This window comes from Trichosurus vulpecula, chromosome 9 (assembly GCF_011100635.1).
Source record: "Trichosurus vulpecula isolate mTriVul1 chromosome 9, mTriVul1.pri, whole genome shotgun sequence".
Taxonomy (NCBI): Eukaryota; Metazoa; Chordata; class Mammalia; order Diprotodontia; family Phalangeridae; genus Trichosurus; species Trichosurus vulpecula.
In genome coordinates this window covers 193,115,062-193,136,810 of record NC_050581.1, presented here as the reverse complement: position 1 = coordinate 193,136,810, position 21,749 = coordinate 193,115,062, and the positions used below count along the sequence as shown (strand labels likewise).

Genomic DNA, 21,749 nt, shown 5'->3' with positions numbered 1-21,749 from the left:
GGCTTTTTGGAAAGATTCTGGGAAAAGGAAGGCTGGTCCCTTGGCTCCTGTGCTACCTTCCTCTTATCACCTGCTTCATTACCATGTGCCCCCTTATCTGTAAAGTGAAGGGAGTGGACCCTTCCAACCCATCACCACCTGCCCCTTCCTGCCTTTCCATTTTTCTCATACTTCATTTCCACCCCAGGTCCACAGCTATCCTTCTACACCTCACACACTGGTCTTCTCCCCAAACCTCACAGACCACACTACATCTTCTGCCTCCACCCCTTTGCCCTGACTGACGTGCATGCCCAGAATGCCCTCTCTCTTCATCTCTGCCCACTGGCTTCCTTCAGGGCCCAGGTCCAATCCCACTTTCTTCAGGATTTTGCCAGTGAAGGGACTGGTGCCCATGCTCACACAGCCAGCAAATACGAGAGGTGACCTTTGGAATCATTTCTGCTTGACATCAAGCCCACCGATTCCTTCTTGGGAAGGGGGCAGAGTCAGGATTCACACTCAGGTCCTCTGACTCCAAAGGGAGCACACTGCCTCCAACTATGCATTCCAAATATAAATATTTCATTTCCAATATCCTGATGGACAGGTGACGAAATCATAAAATGGGAAGGATTTATTAAAGAGGGAGCAAAAGGTGACCAAGAGGCAATCAAGTCAGGGCCCAGACAGGCAGGTTTGTCTCCCAGACACACACACCCCAAGAAGAAAGGCCTGAATGAGGTCATCACAAATGGAGCATTACAGGCAGGAGCCAGCCTTGCTTTCGAACGCAGCCGCAGGATCGGCAACCTGAGCCTCCGATGAGAACAACAGCTGTGCATAGCTGTGACAGGGGCTCAGGGGAAACGTCTGGCCAAAACCCAATTCACTTTCTTCCCCGCATGCAACTGGAGTGAATGCAGGTCTCCTGTCAGAGCGGGGCCAAATTTCCCTTGTGAGTTGACCAAGATGGGGCTAGAGGCATCTGGGCTGGCTCTGGCAGCTCCAGGATGCAGACCTTCTGGATCCAGAGCGGATAGAGGGCAGGGTGGCCAGGCCTTCCCAGCACCCATTCCTGTCAATGCCACCCTTGTGGGAGGGGGCAGCAGCTCTCTGAGCGCAGAGTCAAGCAGACAGACCATCAGCAAGGGAAAAGCAAGGGCTGCTACGGCCCAGATGACCTTGTCTGCCCACGGCCTCCTCCACAGGCAGGGATACCGCTGTGAACCATCATGGTACTGATTAATGACATCCAGCTCTTTCCAGATGCGTTTCCTTGCCTAAAGAAAATGCACCAGAGCGAAATACATACACATCCTCGGGCATCCAATGGCATTCCTGAGCTTCAGAGGAAGAAAGCTTTTCTACCCAAGAGCCAAAGAAATGGTCCTGAGACAAGGACAGGCCTAACAAAGAAGGGGATCTCTTTGGTATCATCTCTATGCAAATGACTCATGACACAGCAGAAGGAGTATGGCTAGGGACTGAGAGTTCAGGTTTGAACCCTGCCTACATGTGATCTTGGGAAAGTGACTTTACTTCTTTGAGCTTCTTAGACTAGATGGTCTCTGGGAGATTTCCTCCAGCACTAGGTCTGTGGCCCTATGTCTCCATATTGATATATTCAGCCCCAATCTCTCCCCTCTGTTCTAGCTTAACAGCCACAATTGTCCCTTCTTCAGAACATCCTCCCAGGATCACAAACTTGTCATATCTAACACCTCCCTCCTCCTAGAATGTCTATTTCTATTGATGACACCCCCAGGTTTGAAATTTGAAGTCATCTTGGCATATTATAATAAGGGTGATACATTGCTAACCTTGGAGTCAAATCCTGCCTCTGACCCTTACTAGCTGTATGACCTTGGGCAACTGGTCTCTAAGGCTCATTTTCCCCTTCAATGTTTCTAACTCCTCTGGGGTGACAGAGGTGCCTGTCTAGGACTGGAGGAAGACAGGCAAGAGAGAGTTAGAAATATCATTTTTGTTGCTGGACATGGGGGATGGCAGGGTTTGGAGGAAGTGATAAGGACAAGGAGCAGGGTGGTGACAATGTACAGAGAGAAGGGTAAACAAAAATGCGAGAAATGAGGCAGGGAGAGAATCCACCAGCCTTGGTAACTAAAGCAAGGCTAAGTCAAAAATCTTAGGGACATCGATTTCCAGCTAGAAGGGACCCAGTCCAACCACCTTATTTTATAGAAGAGGAAAGTGAACCTTAGAGATTAAATGTCTTGTTCAAGTTAAAAACACGAGGAAGAAAAGGAGAGAATGAATCAAGGTTGAGGAAGGACAGAAGAGAAAAATCAGCAGAAGGTAGAGGTGACCTCCTTCCAGCCTCATTGATCATCACCCCCCTCTTATGCTCTGGGATCCCGCTATACTGGCTTCTCTTTGCTCCCCACACTAAATACTCTACTTCCCACCTCTGCACTGGTGACTGTCCTCCCTGCCTAGAAACGGGTTCCTCCTTCCTTCTGCTTCCCCAGGACCCCAGTTCCCCACCCCCTTCTATATAAAGCCTTTTCTGACCCCCTCAAATGATAATACAGTCCACAGGGTCACAAAGAGTCAGACATGACTGAGTGACTGAACACAACCCACTGCCAACACCCTCCCTGACTCCCTGGGATTTATTCTCAGTGTTGGATAGGGGATAGGCAGCTGTCCTTGGAGGCAGGAAGGCTGGGGTCTGAGTCCTCCCTCCAGCACACATTGGCTGTGGGACCCCAGACAGGTTATCTGACCTCTTTCTCCGGGCCCGAGGCAGCTGGCTGTGCTGGCTGACCTGCCCCCATCCCTTGACTCCCTATCCCAATGATATCCAGTTCCTCTACTTACACAAGTAGCTGTTGTCTCCCTCAATAGAACAGAAGCTTCTGGAGAGGGAAATGTCTCCCTTGTTTTGTGGGGTGGGGGGGGGTCTTTGTTTTTCAAGCTCAGTTCAAATGCCTCCTCTTCCATGGAGTCTTCCTTGATTTTTCTCCTACCACCCAATCACTGCCAAAGCAGGAATCTTGTACCTCCAAAGGTACCTTGTTCTTCACTCATTATATCTTGTAATTAATTGCCAACATATCACATCTTCCTACAAGGTGAGTAAGGACCAAATCTTACTTATATTTTATGTCTCTCCTACTACCCAGCATAGGGAATGAACTACACACAGGTGCCTAATTCATGCACGGTTTTACAAACAGAATAAACTCTGTTTACGCCACACATAAAAAGCTACAACATGCCTTCCACGTCACTTAATTGCCTGCAAGTGCCCAGATGAGGAAAAAGGCAAAGCAAATATTTCATAGACCATCTGAGGCCATCCTGCCCAGCCTTCAGCCTTCTGTAACACATCCAACCGCTAGTTCTGCCCACAGAGACACTCTAGACACTACATCAAATGTTCTGCTAAAGTTTGGGCAAATCGTATCGACAAGAGGCCCATAAGGGAATGAGCCTATCAACAGAGAAGTCTAGTTAGCCTGGATGACCTTCTGTTAATGAAACCATGCCCGCTCTCACAATTTAAATAATTTAATAATAAGCTTAATGGCCTAAGACTGCATGAAGACTTTTGGCATACATGGAATTTTCCAACAATCCTTTTCCGGGCATTTTCTATGGTTTCGTCAGGAATCACCTCAACTCTCTCAACAACCGTCGCCACGGTTGTAAAATGAAGGGGTGGATTAGATGGCCTCTTTTTTTTTTTAATTAAGATTTTTATAATGAGCTTTGCTGCATTTTTGAGTAGTTCAGGTAATGGGAAAAAGGTTTTTGAAACAAGCCTCATTTGCTCCATTTCTATAGCACACGCTTTACTTTTTTGCAAATATCTATTGGCTGAATGAAGAAAAACCACCCATTATCACAGCAGCAAAAGCTTCTTCGAGTCATGGGTCATGGTGCCCAGTATTTGCTGGAGATACAGACAATTACTCCTTTCTCAAGAGTTTAAACATTAAGGCAGTGACAGCCCTGAGAAATCCTTTGTAACAGTAAGCCTAGAAGCCCACAGGTTTGAAGCCTACAACTGGCAAACTCCCCTCTCTTTCCTTTTCAAAAGAACAGCCCATGGGCCCTGGTCCAGTGTTCTGGCACCTCTCCTCCATTTCTCTCATCTCTGTGATGTCTGTGAGACCATGGCAGTGGCTCAGCCAGCCTGGCCACCATCTTTTGTGCCTTGGCATGAACTGGGTCTTGGAGTTCCTCCAGGAGCTTCTGAATTCCTCCAGGGCCTTAAGGAGCTGTCTGCCCAGGCACCTTGGGGTGGAAATCCCTTGATGTCTGAGCTGCCCTTCCCAGTCCAAAGATCACATTGTCGGGTAGAGAAAACAAAGATGAGATAAAAGTGGAGAACGGGGGCCATCTTGTCAGCTTCTGCTATCATCCACCTATTTTCACGGCGAGCAGGCCTTCGCCCATGTTTTGCCTTCCTCTTTTCTACAACACGTTGAAGAAGCCATCTGGGGGATGTTTGGACCATGTGCCACCAGCTTCAGCTCATTCAGTGTTTGAATTCCTGCCTCTGCTCCTTTTAAGTTGGGGTGAGGTGGGGAGATGCTGCAGACTTGTGACTTTATGGGTGTGGAAAACTCCTAATGAAGAAATTATTGTTCAGTCATTTCAATTGTGTCTGACTTTTTGTGGCTCCATTTAGGGTTTTCTTGGCAAAGATACTGGAGTGGTTTGCCATTTCCTCCTCCAGCTCGTTTTACAGATGAGAAAACTGAGGCAAACAGGGGTTAAGTGACTTGCCCAGGGTCACACCGCTAGCCTTGTTTCCATCTCGTAACGGCTAGATAGTATTGATACGGTATTTTAAGGCTCACAAAGATCTCTGCATAAATAATCTCCTCTGATCCTTACAACAACCCTGTGACATACATGATATTATCGTCTTCATTTCACAAATGAGGAAACTGAGGTAAACAGATGTTAAATGACTTGCCCAGGGTCGCACAGCTGGTAAATGATTGAGGTCACATTTGAACTTGGGTCTCCTATCCACTGTAACATCTAGCTGCCTCTATAATGACAATGGCAGGAGACATTTATGTGCTATGTTACATTTGCTGTCTCTGGATCTTTGCAGGAGCCCCATGAAGAAGGTCCTGCTGGTACTTTTACCCTCATATCAACTTCCCTGAAGCTCAAGGTCAAGCCCTAATCTGCTCTCACACAGGTAACAGTCCAACTCAGGTCTTTCCTCATTCCAAATTCAATGTTCTTCCCGACACACCAAAGAACTTCTCTTTATAATTTCAGTTGGCCTGTGAGCTCCCTGGCCATCCACATCAATCTTTCTTCTTCCTCATTGGAATTGTTTCAGTTTGTATCTTTAAATATTCATTACGGGCTTCCTCTGAGCTAACTTATAGTTTTTCCCCCAAGGCATTAGGTGTTAAGTGACTTGCCCAAGGTCACACAGCTAGTAAGTGTCAAGTGTCCCCTTAAAGTTTTAAGCCACAGGATCCTACCTAGCCTTCTCTGAACCTATTCCTAAGCCCACAGGGCATGTCAGACCCTGCCTGTGCAGCCCTTGTGACCTTCTCTCCTATGAATTCCAAGCTGGACCAATCACTTGACCACAAAGTTCCTATTTCTTCTGCTTCAATCAACACTTGCTCCTTGTTAGCCCACCTTTGACCATCCATATGGTCACATCAACGTAAGTTCAGGAACTCAAAGACTGGAAGTAAGTAAGCCAGGCCCGAAAGAAGATAGGTGGTGAAATGTTCAGCACAAGAGGCCTTGGGAGCAAATTCATTAAGCTGGAGTAAGATTGGACATCTAGTCTGAAGCTCTGAAGGCAGCTGATGGCGTTCAAAGAACTGAGGGCAAAGGCTGGGAGGGAAGGACACATCCAGGATCCCTAAATCACGACTCTTCCTAGACTGAATAACACAAGACCTAGTATGAAAATAACATCTCAAAACATACCACCTCCACCCATTATTTCCACTGTCTCTGCTGAAATTGGAACTCAAACTCAGGAACCTCTCTGGGCTGGAAGAGGTGAGACTTCACCTTCCCCAGAACCAGTACGTGGCCACCACTGTAGAAGAAGCCTTGCCCTCCACTGGAACAAAACAGTGACCGACCTACTGGTATCTGAGTCTACAGGACTTATCACAGCACCTGGCACAGAGTATGCATTTAAGAAATGCTCCCTCCCTCTTTATCCTTCTGTCTGTCTGTGTAGGGCAGCTAGGTGGCTCAATGGAGAGAAGACTGGGCCTGGAGTCAGGAGGACCTGAGGTCAAATCCAGCCTCAGACATCTACTGTGTGACCCTGGACAAGTCACTTCACCCTGTTTGCCTCAGTTTCTTCATCTGTAAAATGAGCTGAAGGAAATGGCAAAGCACTCTAGTATCTCTGCCAAGAAAACCCCAGATGGGGTCACAGGGAGTCAGACATGACTGAAAAACAACTTAACATCTCTCTCTCTCTCTCTCTCTCTCTCTCCATCTTCTGCAGAGCTGGCCCAGTCTTGGGTTCAAAACTTGCAGCAATGCCACAGGGCACATGAGGCATCATTAGGGACAATAAGCAGAAAAACTCGAGGGTACAAAGAACACCCCCTACCGTAACATGAGTTCACGTAGTTTGATCCTTTATTTCACGGTCCTTTCACCCCGGACTTTGATCAAGAGAAAGGATGTTTGTAAATACAGATTTGGGCACAGATTTGCTAGAGCCCCATCTAGCAAAGCCTGACTTTCTTTGAAGATGTTTTAGAAGAGCGAGCATTTAATTGCTCACTGCACACACTGCTTCTGAGAGCCGGCCCTTTGATCCTTCAGGGGCGCACTGTAATGAAACATCATTCGCAGGATCACGTGTTTGGAGGTCCAGCTCTAGAAGGAGACAAAGCCCTGCCTCTGAAGACCACCACCACAGATACCACAGCTTCCTAAGGACTGCTGCACAAGGACATCTCACTATGAAAGATGTCTTTTCTTAAAAAAAGAAAAAAAATCCATTCCCTCCCTAGGGGTAGAGTCTACAGGGCTGAACTTGGAGCCGAGAAAAACGGGATTGAAATCCCACGATTGCCAATAGTTATAGGACTGCAGTCAAGTCATTTGACTCCCTGAGCTTCTGTAAAACTGGGGTGATAATACTCAGGCTAAGCATTTCACATGGTCACAGCGAGGATCAAATAAAATAATACACACAAAAGCAAAATATAAGAATTCAAATCCTGACTCAGATAGTAACTAGCTGTGTGACCCTGGGCAAGTCATTTGATCCCTGCCTCAGTTTCTTCATTTGTAAAATAAGGAAGGTAAAAGCATCCACCTCCCAGGATTGTTGTGAGAGAACCTATATAAAATGCTTTGCAAACCTTCAAATGCCACATAAACGCTATTTCTAATTATTACCCACTGTAAAACGTTTCGTAAGCTGAATGGATGTGACATATAAGGTATTATTAATATGTAACATTTATTATTCTATAAGGCTTGGAGCCAAAATCTGGGTCCAAATCCCAACTACGATAGAGGCAGCAAAGTGATGCAGTGCTGGGCCTAGAGTCAGGAAGGCCTGAGTTCAAATCAAGTCTCAGACACTCGCTGGCTGTGTGACCCCGGGCAAGTCTCATAACCTCTGTCTGCCTTGGTTTTTTCAACTGTAAAATGGGGAGAACATTACCACCTTCCTCCCAGGATCAAATGAGATAATATTCATATGGCATTTAGCATACTGCCTGGCACATAATGGGCGCCGAATAAACGTTTGTTTCCATTCCCCCTTCCTATTAGCTACTCGATCCTGGGGAGAACCATTCTGAAACACCTATTTCTGAGGGTGCTGAGAAACCAAGTGAAAACAAGGTATGCCAATGCTTTATAAATATGAGTTGTGATTAACACCTTCTTGGATGGAGCTGGGACAGAAATGGTCCCAAGACGAGGGGCATCTTTATTGTTCTTTTTAAACTCTTTTAAAGGACCCTTAGTATTATTCCTATCACTACAAAAATATGTGGTCATTCATAGGGTCAGGGACTCCACCTGTGATTTCACCGGTACCAGGAAATTCCCTTTACTAAAGCAGGTCATTATCCTTTCTGCAGGAGATGTTAAGTGACAGCCAGTAGATGTCGGAGGGCAGACTTGAACCAGACCTTCCTGCCTTTAAGGCTGGCTGTCTTTACTATGCCAAAATGCCCCTCGGGCCCATCCCTGCCAAACCCCACTCCAGGGAAGAACCTTAGAATTCTGGGCAGAGTCAAGGATCCATCTGACATGCAGCTGGACAGCAAAGCCCAGTGTAAGGGGCGCTCCTTACCTGCAGGGTCTGACTGAATCGCTTCAGCGGAGTGGCCTTCACAGGAGGGATGAGGTTTGCCAGCGACGTGACTCTGGACAGGGGCTTGACCCGCTTGTTACTCGGCTCCTGTGGGTTTCAAACCAAACGACAAGAAAGGTCACTTTGCAGCTATTGACATCACATGACCATTTGCTGCTACTCATTTGCCGGCCCCAGGCCACGGGCACATCTGCTATGCAGCAGAAACACTCCTGGTCAACCAGGGACCGAACCCTTGCTCACCTGGACTCAGCAGAGAAGGAAGGAGGATGCTTGTCACTGGCTGCATGCTGAACAGGGGGGATGCTGCCTCGAGGCTCCCCACAGATCTAATGGTTTTGATCCTGAGGTTCCCACTTACACATCTCCTCCAGGAGGACTCCCTCCCCATCCCTGCCCTCTCCCCCGAAACAGCCCTCTCCTGTTCTCTTATCCAATGACCTTGTCAGGAGAAGAAACCACAGCTCTTGGGTTTTGATTTTTTTAAAACCTTGTTGTCTTCATCCTTGAGGTTATTCTCTTGCATTCCTTTCTTGTGTTTTATTTAAAAAAAAAAACAACTTGCATTTTTCTCCCTGAAGTCACTAAAAGGAAAACGAATAAACTTGCCGGGCTCTCAAGAATGCATCTCTCTCTCTCTCTCTTTCCCCCGCTCTCCCTCCCTCTGTCTCTCCATATATATATATATATATATATATATATATATATATATATATATATATATATATATATATATATATATATATATATATATATATATATATATGTATGTATATATGTATATATATATATGTATATATAATATTCAGAAATAATAAATTAATCACAAAAAGAAAACTACTATAGAGAGGAAACCAACGACATGATGTTTTATGAAACCACGAAGTTGTGAAAACACTTTCCCAACCAATCCATTTGCCAGCCTGAAAGTGACCCCCCAGCAAGGCTAGAGACAACACCAACAACAGTAAAATGCTCGGGAAGGACAAAGATGGAAGGAAACGTTTTAGAAGCACAAAGAGACTAGTTACCCTGGTCTTCCTAACCTCCATCTGACACTGCGTGGACCATGGACAGCACATGGAGGAGGCAGCTGGGGACAGAGAGAGCGCCAGACCCGCCTGGCCTCAGCCAACATCCTCGCCTTCCCAGCCAAGTCCAGAGCGGCTCATCTCTCTTTCTCAGCCATGCTTCCAAAGTTCCTTGACTGTGCCCTTGAACTCAAGCTCCCGAAGCAAGTCTGGCTGCCAGCCTCTCCTGCCATTCAATCCTCAGGCATGGCTCCGAGGTGAGGGGCCTCCTTCCCAACCCAGCCCTGCCAGCATCTTCCCCTGGGATTTCAGAAAACCGACCCCACGGGTGTCACGGGAAACTTCTCACTTTGGATAAGTGGTGGGGTGACTTTCCATGAGCAAAGCCCCAGAGACGAGCAGGCTGAGCTCCGGGGGGGGGGGGGGTGGGGAGCGCGGCAGCAGGCAGGAAACCAGACCTATGTCTCAGGGAGCCCAGCGCCAGGAGGCTAATGAGGGATGTCCCAGCTGGCGAGGCATCACCTTCGGGAATCTCGATGCCTTCCAAAAAGCCAAGCAGTCACCATCCACCTCAGAGTCGCTTCTCTCCAGCTGACCAGTCCCTTTGCCCAGCTTCCCAAAGGAGACGATTCATCCTTCGCTTTCAGCATCAACGCAGCGCACACATTCACTGACTGAGCTTTGGAGGCTCCGCTGTCATCGTCCTCTAAAAGATTCTGGCTCCAAACATCAGGGCTGCAGAGGGACTCTCCTCTGACACAGCCTGCCTGCCTCCCTCCTCTTCCCCACCCCCTCACTCTTTTCTACTCCCTCTCCTTTCTCCCTTTGCCCCTCCCTTTACCCTTTTCTCTTCCCTCCCTCCCTCCTTCTTCCTCTGTCTCTCTGCTGTACTGCAGTGAGGGGACCCAGAAGTTCCTGGAGAGGAAGCTAGGGTCAGAGGTGAGCCCCACTGGGCAGCTTGCCCCATCCCCTCTGGACATGCTTCTGTCTGCCATCAATGCCTGGCAGGGGAGTGGGGCGGGGGCATCTCAGATTCTGCTTCCACTGGACAACCAGGTAAAGCAAAGGGCAAATGTGGGTTGGATGCTCTCACTTGATAGAAAAGAGTGTGTGTACGTGCATGTGTTTGTTTGTGTGTGTGTGTGTGTGTGTGTGTGTGTGTGTGTGTGTATGCCCTCACTCGTGAGGCCGGGACTGGGCAGGGGGAGACGCAGCATTCCACGAGCTCTCAGTCGTGGAACCTCATTTCTTTGTCATCTTTTCCAAGGTTCTCTTGGCACTGGCTGCACACCATGCATGACGTGGCCAGACAGGCATTTAGTTTTCTGCACATCTAATGCCACAGGAGCACCGTGCAAACACCAGGCGGGGTGCTAATTACACCAAAATTAAAACCACTCTCCCAGGGGATACCTGTGCCGGACCAACGTCGGTCTGTTCTGACAGGTTGGTATTCCCAAGTTCACAGTCTAGATAGCCAGAAGGCTGTGCAAGGGGACCACAGGGACATGCTTTGCTATGATGATTCCGTAATGAGGCAGGTGCCAGCTCAGATCCAGAGAAGGGAAGAAGGAGTTGTTGGGTCTGGGAGCGATCCATGGGAAGGATGCTTCCAGAGGAGTGTTCTCCTCAATGTGACTATGGTGACATTTCTGGGGATGGTGCTTCTGATTAGGTCAAAATTAAACCTTCTGTCCTGAAGATGACTGCACCCCAGGATGGACCCCACCCCTGGGGGAAGGTGCATATTTTCCATGAGATGACAGAAAACAACCTTCAGCTAACATCCACAGTCTGACAACCCTCCCCTCACAGGAACAGAACACAGGGGAAGGAAAGCCAAGTCTGGGGCCAGAAGCCTTGGGTTCAAGTCTAAGTCCTGTCCCTTATTGGCTGTGTGACCCTGGGAGAGTTCCTCCCCCTCTCTGGGCCTCAGAAGGGGCAGGGCTAGCTCATCTCTGTCTCTGTCCCTGCTGCAGGTATGTGATCCTATTCGGTGATTTATCTCTAGTTACAAAGTTAGTCAATATCAGAGGCAGGATCTGAACTCAGGTCTTCCTTTCTCCAAATCCAACACTACCCACAGTTTAGTGGAAAGACACTAGATGGAGTCTGGGGACCTGGGTTCAAACCCCAGCTCTACCACGTCCCCTTCCGGGGACTCAGTTTCCCTCTTTGTAGAATGAGGGTGGTGGTTCAATCTCTAAGGTCCCTTTCAGCCCTAGATATTGGATCCCATAACCCTTCACCCTAGTTCTATGGAAATGCCCCCGCACAGCTTCTATCCCGGTCTTCCCTTGGCTGGTGATGGCCCAACCTGAACTGCTGTGTTATCACCACCAGCTGCCACTGCCTCCCCTATCATCTACAGGAGCTCGAAGACCTGCCCTGGTGTAAAGGCAGTACTCCATGGGACTGCTCACCCCCAAAGCTGGGGTTTGGGCAGATAGGAAGGAGTCAGGAGCTCTGGGCAGATAACATGATACACCAGGACATCCCTTTATGAATTCTATAGCTGTGCCCCCTTCTGGACAGCTAAGTACTGTCACGGGAGCAGAGATTTATTGTTTCATAAATGGTCTTTGTGTTTTATTTTGAGAGGGGGCAAGAGGGGGAAGAGACTTTCCACAAAGGAAGTGAACTGGAATTTGAAAATGTCTCCCAGTTGTGAACTCAGAGTGCTAACTTCCAATGCAAACACACACACACACACACACACACACACACACACTCTTAAATGACGCATTGTGTATTTAAAACTACTCCCCCGCCTCCCCACATACGAACACTAAAGCAAGGAGTAAATGTTTAAATTTAAAAATAAAAAATATATAGGTGTGAACAATACATTTCCTATAAATGTAGTGATTTAGATTTCACCCAGTACACCATTCCAAAAAAGGAAGGGGACAGAGGGGGGGGAGAGAGGGAGGAGGAAGGAAGGAAAGAAGAAAAGTAAAAGATTAAAGAAAGGAAAGAACGAAGACATGGAAAGTCCCATTGTATTGAGCTTGTATGATTTGTCACTCTTTCCAAAATATTCATATACATGGCTATCCCCAGAAAACTCCTCCCCAGTCCCCACACACAGATGCTAAGCCATATACTTTATTCTAGCCAGGAAGATCCTGAGGAGCAAAAGGTGGGGCATCTTTCTGCTCCTATGACTTAGTAGACAAACCATATTTTAAAATGATGAAATGTGTTTGGAGGTGGCCCAGGGCTGACTCCATCCAATTCCACACCGACGCCCATAAGAGGCTCAGTGCTTTGGTGACCTCTGCTCAGCCTATGACCAACACCAACAGGGTAGACAGGGTACGGAAGATTGGCACTAGGCAGTACAGGGCAGCTCTGCCAGGCGGTGCCTGAGAAGCAAATGCAAGCCAGAGCGGGGCCTCTCGGAGATTTCACAAGGACTAAAATATTGACAAATTCAGTCTTCCCTTTCCCAAAGCATCAACCCAATTCAGTGTCATCTAGGTTGTTTTGTTGGTCTTTCAACAGCAGATGACGCGGGCTCTCCCTATCACCCAAGATAAATTCAAGAATGTGTTTTCTTCTTCATTAAGCTTCATTGGGAAAAAAAACAAACAACCCAACAACTACGTGTATGGTGGGTTTTGATTTGCTTTTTTTCAATCGGTAAAGGAGAAATGCACATTGTCTCCCCCATTAGATCTCAAGCTCCTTGAAGGCAGGGACTGGAATATTTAAAAATTGGTTTTTTAGTTTTCTTTTTGTTGCTTGTTTTGGTCTTTGATTCCCAGCATTTGATTCCTTTTAACCACCTAGATATTTGACAGAACACAGTGTCCTGCACATAAGAGGTACTTAATAAATGCTTATTGACTGTTGACTGACTTAGAGAACATCTCACCAAGAACTCTAAAAACGGTGTTTCTCATTTTTTCCTATTAATTTGGGGAAAAAAAAACCCTAATTATCTCAGAATTCCTATTTGGTCCAGTCTCAGGATCTCTGAATACGGTGTCTTGACCAAAGCACAGTGCGGTCCACCATATGAAACTGATGATGGCTTAGAGGCTAATTATCGTATCAAACTTTTCCCATTTGTAGGGGATATGATTTCACCAGGAGCATATAGGAATCCATGGAATAACCAGCCATATTTTATAGGTCACATTGGGAAAGACCAATTAGAATCGGACGCCGTGGGAAATCTTATCCAAGCCTACGCCTAAGTGTTTCAATTCAACTCAACCAACATTGAAGTCCCCGTCATGCGCAGGACACAGCATTCCACAAAACGTCCCTGCGTTGCCTTTGAATGCACTTTGCATGTACTAATGTGGACTTATTGTTTTCCCCAGAAGAATTTGAAGCCCTTGTGGATAGGAGCTGTTTCATCTATTGCCAGTGTCTAGCTGTGCTTAATAAATACTTGTTGCATGAAAAACAAAAACAAAAAGACGCCATTCCACTTCGAGACAGCTCTGTTACCTTTGTTGTTACACCACAGCCTAAAACAGCTCTTTTGTGACTCCTATCCCGCTCTGCCTTATGGCCCCAACAGAAGCCCTGGGACAACCCTTCAGACACCTGACGAGAGCTCGTCACATCATCCGCCTCCAGCCTTCTCCTTCACAGACTCAACATCCCCAACTCCTCCACCTCATTTTAATGGGGCATGGCTGTCGCCATCTTGGTTGCTTTCTGGCTTGTCAATATCTTTTCTCAAAGATGGTACCCGGAGCCAAACACGTTATTCTAGAAGTGGCCTGACAGAGGGAGAGAGTGCTAGAACACCACACTCTTGCTCCTGGAAGCCATGATTAAGACACAGGCATTTTCTTAGCTGTCAAATCACACTGCTGATTCCTAACTGAGATTGCGGTCCACTAGACTCCCCAGATCTTTTTCAGAAGACTTGCTGTCTAGCCATAGCTCCCCACATTGACTGAGTTTTATTGCACTCATCTATACTTTGACTACACTAACCTTCTCACCACCCAAACTTTTGCCAGTTACAAATATCCATGAATAGGAGCACATAACAATAAATTCCATTTCAATGAGCAAGTTATCACCCCAAAGTTATTTGGGGAGTCTTTCCTTCCCTTCATAGACTGTTTTCAGATAACCTTTCCTGGACTCAGGGGAAAAAGATCTCCAGGCGACACACACCACCCATATGAGACCACAAATGGAAAATTTACATGATGAAAACATTTCTTAGTGCCGAATTTTAATATCTTTCCATCAAGACTAAGAGAGAAAGGCCAAGCTGATTTTCTCCAGCCATACTGAATTAATGTATAAGAATAAGAATTTCCTTCAATTCAGACATTAGACCCTGAATGTCAAATGGATTGAAACCCACTTTATTCTATTGATCTGTTTTTTTCATCCTCTCTCCCTCGAAAAGAATGTCTTCTGATTACCACATGCCAAGAGGTAAAACAAACTAATAAAAGTCAACTTTGGTCTTCTTTTTTTGGGGAAAATGTGTGTGCGTGCGTGCGTGCATGTGTGTGTGTGTGTGTGAGAGAGAGAGAGAGAGAGAGAGAGAGAGAGAGTGTGTGCTTATATTAAAGGCCCATTCTGATGTTTCACTGCAGGTAGGAGGTGAGCCTGCTTCTTGCAACATGCCTGCCAAAAACCAGGAGGAAAAGGTTTCAAGGACTCCATCCATCACTCCACACCAGCCCCTCTAAGTTGTGGATGGCACATTTCCAAATGCTAAGTCTTAACAGGCCAACTTCTAGCTGCAGCACCCCTCATCCCAAGGCAGGGAGTTGTAGGCTGCCCTGGAAGAGGGATCACTCCTAAGGATGAAATCAGAGCACCGAAGGGCATACCCCACTCTGACGCCTGCCTCACTGTGGCCCTCTCCTGAATGCCCTTGGAATCTCCAAGGCTCTGTCTGCCCAGCACAGACCTCAAACAGGAATGACGCAGCTTAGCAAAGCCTCCATAAATGTCAGCTAGTGTTTTATTATTGCTTTTATTAGAATTACAGAGATAGTCAAACAATAACAAACATTTTCTAAAATGTGCCCCTTCCCTCCCCACTTCATTATTTCAGCCTGGGAAGGATCAGCTAATTAATTTCTGACAGAAAATGAAAAAGAGAAGAAAGGTATTGGGGGCAGGGAAGGATTGAGGGCCCAAAAAATGTTGGGTTTTTTTTTTTAAAACCAATTTCAGTAAGTGTATGTCCTGTAGCCAGGTTCGAAATATTTGATTTTATGCATTTAAAACCACGCTTCTTAGAAAGGGTCAGCAGCCCCATAGAGGTTAGGTATCTGAGGCCTGGAGGGTTGTGGACTGAAGAAAGGCCCTCAGATAAGGATCACAGATCCTCAGTTAGAAGCAGCACAAGATAAACCACCACCGAAAAGTTCCCCTCATATCAGATTTCTCACATATCCTCTGACAGCCTGCCCAACAGCTCTTTCTACTTAAACGTGTGATTTAAAATGTTTTTTCTTTTCCTGCCAGTCACCGTGCTCAGCCCTGGGGTACAAGGACAACAACCCAAATGGCCACTGCCTTCTTCGAGGGCCCGTTCTAGTGGAGGAAACACCCAATACAACTTCGAGTCAAAAACTAAGTCAACACAAGGTAAATCCCAAGTCATTCTCTGGGAGACCAGATCTCACCCGGTCTTAGTGCCTTGGGACAGACGAACTGATTTTAGCATTATTTAGGGAAAAGGCACTGGAGAGAATCTGTTTCCCATCCCCTGCAGAGAGAGCTGACCTAGAATCACATGATGTCTCTACAGACCCTCAAAGTTTGCAAAGCTCCCGCTATACTTTATCTTATCAGAGCCCAGCAACAATCCCCTCCCCACCCCCCATGTGGGTATTAACTGTTGTTATCACCTGTCCTATTTTACAGGTGTAGAAGATGAGGCTACACTGGGGGAACCCACAGGCTTGGCCAGTGGCAGAGGCGCTCGCCTCCCTGTGCCCAGGCCCAAGGCCCGCTAATCACTGAGCCACTGTCCAAGCGGGCTTTGGGTCAGAGGCCGGCAGGAAAGCACAAGCTCCCAAGGGAACCCAGGCTGATTAGGGCTGTTTGCTTTGCGAAACTCAAGGCTCCCACAAACAAACCAAGCGGAGGGAAGAAGCCAGCCTTTGTCCTCTGAAGGGCTTCAGCCCGGCGCCCACATGGCAGCCGAGGGCTTTGCAGGTGGGTGGTGCAGGACCTAGCAAACAAGCCAGGGGCCACCCCCCAGAGGTCATTGATACCTTTGTCTTGGTTAAACCTCCCAGCCCAGGGTATTCTTACCAAGGAGGAGGACCTGATGCCTCTGAGTGGATTTCATTTCCCTCAATGGAAAAATTGCCTTTTCAGCAGATGGACAAGCTCAGAGTGGGCAGGGGCTGGTTCCCTTGTCTGTATACCAGCTCCCTAGTCCTTGTCCAGTGGCAGGTGCTTCAGAAATGCCGGTTGACCAAAAAACTTGAAGTTCTTTAACACCTTAATTTAGGGGAGCTGTTAAGGAGAGCCGGACTCAGGAAATTCACGATTAACTCAAGGCTTCCTCCCTCACAGCCGACCACACATGGGCAAACTGAGAGCTGAGGTCCCCATCTGTCTTATACCTCTCCAGACTGTCCTATGGTAGATGGTATCAAAGTCGGCGAAATGACCGGAACACAAGTTAGTAGGACAGTACAGACAGTCCTCGAGTTGGGCTGATGGGCTGGATGGACCTAGCCAACCGTGGCTGTGCTCATCGCATTCAAGGCCAGGGACTGATCTTTGGGCAGGGGAGGCATGGGGAAGGGTGGGCACAAGGAAGGAAGGCATCACCCTTTGCACCTTACCAACCATCCTTTCCTACCCATAGTTCCATGGGGGATTAAATTGCTGGCAGTGAGGTAATGAAGTGGAATCCTGGGAGTCAGGGAGATCTGAATTCAAATCCTGCCTCGGACACTTATTAGTTGTACAAACCTGAGCACATTCTCAGTTGCTTCACCTGTGAAATGGGAACAGTAACAACATACGCCTTACCGGGTTTCTTGTGAGGCTGGAATGTGCTTACTTATGTAGAAGCCTTTGCAGACTCTAAGGTTCTATATAAAGGTTAGCTATTGTTCAGAAAATGCCTAGAGAAACCTTCTTCTGTGGGTAACAGACCAGAGAAAAACAAGGTTTGCATCATGAATTGTCTGCCTGTGATGCAGCCCTGCCAGCTCATAGTAATCATTGCTTCCTTTCCCAAAATTTTGCAATAACATTAATTAATTACATTAATAATTAATTGATAACGTTAATAACATTAATAACATTAGAGGTCTAGACCTGAGGTCAGGGATTGTCTTTTGCCTCTTTTTGCATCCCCAGTGCTTAAGCAGAGCTACTGGCACATAGTAGGCTCAACATAAATGCCACCTAGTATCCTCCGTGATCATTATTCTGTGGATGGTTCCTCTCAATACCCAATCCCAGCCCCCATACCCTTCATCGTCTCCCCTCCAGAGGAAGTGCTGATCAGTCTTGCCACTTTTGAAAGACCAATGACCCAAAAGATCAAAAGTTCTTTAGATTAGGAAAAAAATGTTTACCAAGAAGATCTTCACTGTCTCCTCCCAAATCCCAGTTATTCCTTCCCTCTTCTAGACCTATTACCTTCCTCTAGTCATGGCCCTACCTCCTTTGGCTAAGTGAAAACCCGAGAAGTGATTAAAATTCATCTGTATTCTTAGGTTCATAGATTTAGAGCTAGAAGGACCTTCAGAGGTCTCATTTAGGCCCACCCCTTCATTTTACGGATGAGGAAACCGAGGCATGTGGAGGTCAAGTGACTCAGTCAAGGCCAAATGGAGAGTAAGCAGGGCCAAGGATCAAAGGGGATGCTGTGGTCCCAAATTCAGCATCCTTTCCATTGGGCCATGTTGCTCTTTTCTTCAGGGGTGGACTAACTTCCTTGATCGCTTCCTTGAAGCGTGCTTCGCTGCTCGTGGGTCCATACAATGACCCAACCCTAGCACTGACAATCGGACCGAGTCTGCGGCTGTTACAACTCATCGGATCCCTCCAAATCGGAAGGGCCCTGGAAGGAAGCGGGGAGATGGATCCACGCCATCCAATATATTCCAGAGAGGCCACAGATTGTCTGCAGCCTGTCTAAAGCATCTAATACCCGTGTCACACCATCTCGTTTCTAAGGACCAGCTCTGCTGAATTATTTATTGCCTTTATTCTTTGCAGCATCCCTTCAAATGCATTATTTACCCAGCACTTCTAAAATCAAGCTAAGAATTTTCCTGGTCCCAGGAGATCAGTAGTGCCCAGGGGTCTGGCCTGCCTGCCTACCACACACACACACACAAATCCTGAACAGATTCGGTAAATTATGGACGTCTCTGAAAGTTACAACAGCCTTGGTTACAAACAGACCCTCCTGGCGGTGCCGATAATATAAAACAATTTGTCTGAGATGCCATATTTCTGGCCAACGTTACCCTCCTCCATTGCTTTGAAAGTTATTAGTTTGAGTCCATGCTTTGAGGGTAAGTCAACATTTGTCCTGGCCAAAAGCCCACAATGGCTATTAGTCTGCTACTGGCGAAGCTGGCCCGAGATGAAACGCTTGTAATAAATGCGCTTCAAATACTGGAGTTTGGTAGGAGTGTCCAAGTAAGACCTCTTTGACAGGAAGTGACTATTTCTTCACTTCAGGCCCAGGGAGAAAATACACCCACTTCTAGACTCGGTTCCTTTCAGAAAGAGCAAATACGGAGCCTTCAAACCCATTTCAGTCATGCCTAGACACGGCTGTGCACAGTTTCATGAGAGAGAGGAAGCCAAATGTTTAGCACAGCAGGGCCGGGTTCTAAATTTGCCTTCTGTTCCTCAGGCACAGCTGCTGCTCTAGACACCAGGGACCAAATCATCCATGTTCAACCACTTAGAACAGAGCCTTCCTATAAAACCAGGAGCTGTATTTGCAAGGCCTCCGGAGGAGCTTCCCTCGGGTATGGTGGGGAGGGGGGGAGCTCCACAATCCTGCCCCAGACAGCCAAGCCCAACTAACGGTGAGAAAGTTCATCCTGGGGATGATACACCTGCCAAGGCCTTATTCTGACCTTGGGGAACCCTAACAGGAAGTGTAACCTGGAATAGGGATAAAGGCTGCTTTCTAAGGCCCAGACGTTTCACTTTCTGTCACTCCCCATCATTCTGTGTGCCAGCTTTTAAAGAGGTATTGTAGTCTCTGGTAGACTTCTCTTAGCAAAGGACTTCAGGGGTCCCTTTGCCAAGTCATCAGTGGGGAAGACGAACGATGCCCTGTTGGCAAGTTCTGTCCCTCTTTCTTATTTAAGGGTCTGAGGCAGGTGTTACAGCCAATTCCTCCTCACCTCAAGAGCTCTGGATTCCAGTCCAGAGGGGGCTCAGCTAAGCAGGGCCCAGGGGGAATCTCATCACAGTTTCTGACTTAGAAATACTGTGACCGGAACCTCTGAATCCAAGTCTAGCTACAGAAATGCCCCAGCCTGGCTTCTTTGCCCCTTCTCAGCATGCAGCAAGCCTCTGATTCTCTCTAGGTTTAAAAAATGCCTAAAATTCCACTGTTCTATGAGGTTCTATAAGGTCCCTGTGCTATACACTTAACTATGGGGATGGTGGCATCATGGCAAACCAGCCAGACTACCCCTTCTGGTTCATTTCCTGACATTTCACAGACTCAAAGAATTCTTTATAAATCATTTTTATTGCTTTCTTGTTTTTATATCACCAAGTTTGTCCCTGTCTCCCTTTTCCTCTTCACCCCCCAGAGAGTCATCCCTTTTAACAAAGATTTTTATTAAGAAAAAGAGGAAGAGAAAAAAACCTGCAAAACTAATCATTATCACAAAATACACAATCCTCCACAATCCACTGCCCACTTCTCTCCCCACCCCCAAAGGAGAGCATGAGTGTGTGTGTGTGTGTCTTCTCTCTTCCTTAGGGCCAGGCTTGTCTTCTGTAATTTTCCAACGTTTGTTTCCATCAGTTTAGAATTTTAAAGCTTCTAAAGGCTTGCCACTTTGTCCCTGATTTGGGGCATTTTTTAAAAAGCAAAGTTTGGAGTCTTCAGACGGATTACAGGGAGGGTCCTCCCTGAGTGAGGCCAGTATCAGAAGCGAAGGACCAAGCTGGGGGGAGGGGGAGGATGGAAGCTCTGGACAGAGACAGACACACAGGTATCGCCTCTCTCATGCAAAGAGGCTTTGATCTGCCAAGCAGGGATGAGCTGAAAGCCCCTAAAAGCCAACTGGAGGTCAGCTCATGCCAGTCTCCTGGTCAAAGAGTCCCCAGGAACAAACCTCAAATATGTTTTTAGGTGAGATCAGTCATACATGTGGCCTAACTGGTGCTTTTAGTTCACTTGTAAGTACTTTTGAGGCCAGGAGACTGGCATGAGCCAACTTCCAATATGCTTTTAGGGGATTCACAACCCCAGAAGGGGCCCAACAGAAAACTTCTGTTCTAAAGGCAGTTAGCTAGGTGGCATAGTGGATAGAGTCCTGGACCTGGAGCCAGGAAGACCTGAGTTCAAATCCAGCCTCAGACATTTACTAATCGAATGACCCTGGGTATGTCACCTAGCCTCTGTTTACCTCAGTTTCCCCACCTGCCAAATAGGGACAATAATAGGACAATACAGGGTTGTCGAGGATTGAATGAGATAAAACAAAGCACTTGGCACAGTGCCTGGCACAGACGAAGCATTATAAAAATGCTAGCTGGCATTATATTTATAACAGTGATTATGTATCAGTTACTATTATCATCTGTTATTCCGACACAGTGTGAAGGTGGTTCGGGGTTAGTAGATGGGTGTGGGTCCAAGGCGTTTAGAGGATCACACTTGGAGCTGGGAGGCTGAGGCCACCCCCTCACTTGACAAAGGAGGAAGCAGGCCCTGGGAAGGAGTTCCGTGACTTGCTTCAGAACCACAGGAAGTAAACCCCAGGTGAATTCTGCCCTCGGGTCCTGATTCCAAACTCAGCATCCTTCCCATTCCCCACCCCCCCCACCCCCACCATGAGTTGATCCGGCTGGTGGGGCACGGCCACGAGTTGGGGGTTTCCGGAGGAGAATTTTCCCTTTCCGTGAACCTTCTTCAAGCTGAGCGAGAAGGGCATAAACCTCGTCCCTCCTCTCTTATCCTGACATACTGGGAGCTCAGAGGGAAGTTGGTTGGGGGGGAGGGAACGACGTTCTCTTCACTTCCCAGGAGGGGGATCACTGTCCCATATTAGGAAGGACAGTGTGTCCTGGCTGAAGGCAGGAGATGGCCAAATACCTGCCCGTCAGGTGCTCACAGCCAGCTGGAGACATACAGAAACAGTCCGACCTGGCAGCTGGATTTGAGAGGGGGTTATTCTGGGTCTCTGGAGGGATCTCCAAGCACAAGGGATAGGGGTAGAGACTAGAATGCTCCAACA

General features: G+C 47.3%; 1 protein-coding gene across 2 annotated transcripts in view; it reads right to left on the bottom strand.

The window, feature by feature from the left end:
* Positions 1–21,749, bottom strand: part of ARHGEF3 (Rho guanine nucleotide exchange factor 3) — a 180,983-nt gene that overhangs the window by 35,920 nt on the left and 123,314 nt on the right. For both annotated transcript variants that reach the window (XM_036739135.1, XM_036739134.1), the window contains one exon: positions 8,282–8,389. In XM_036739135.1, the coding sequence (XP_036595030.1) occupies positions 8,282–8,389 (108 nt within the window). The remainder of the gene's footprint in view (positions 1–8,281; positions 8,390–21,749) is intronic.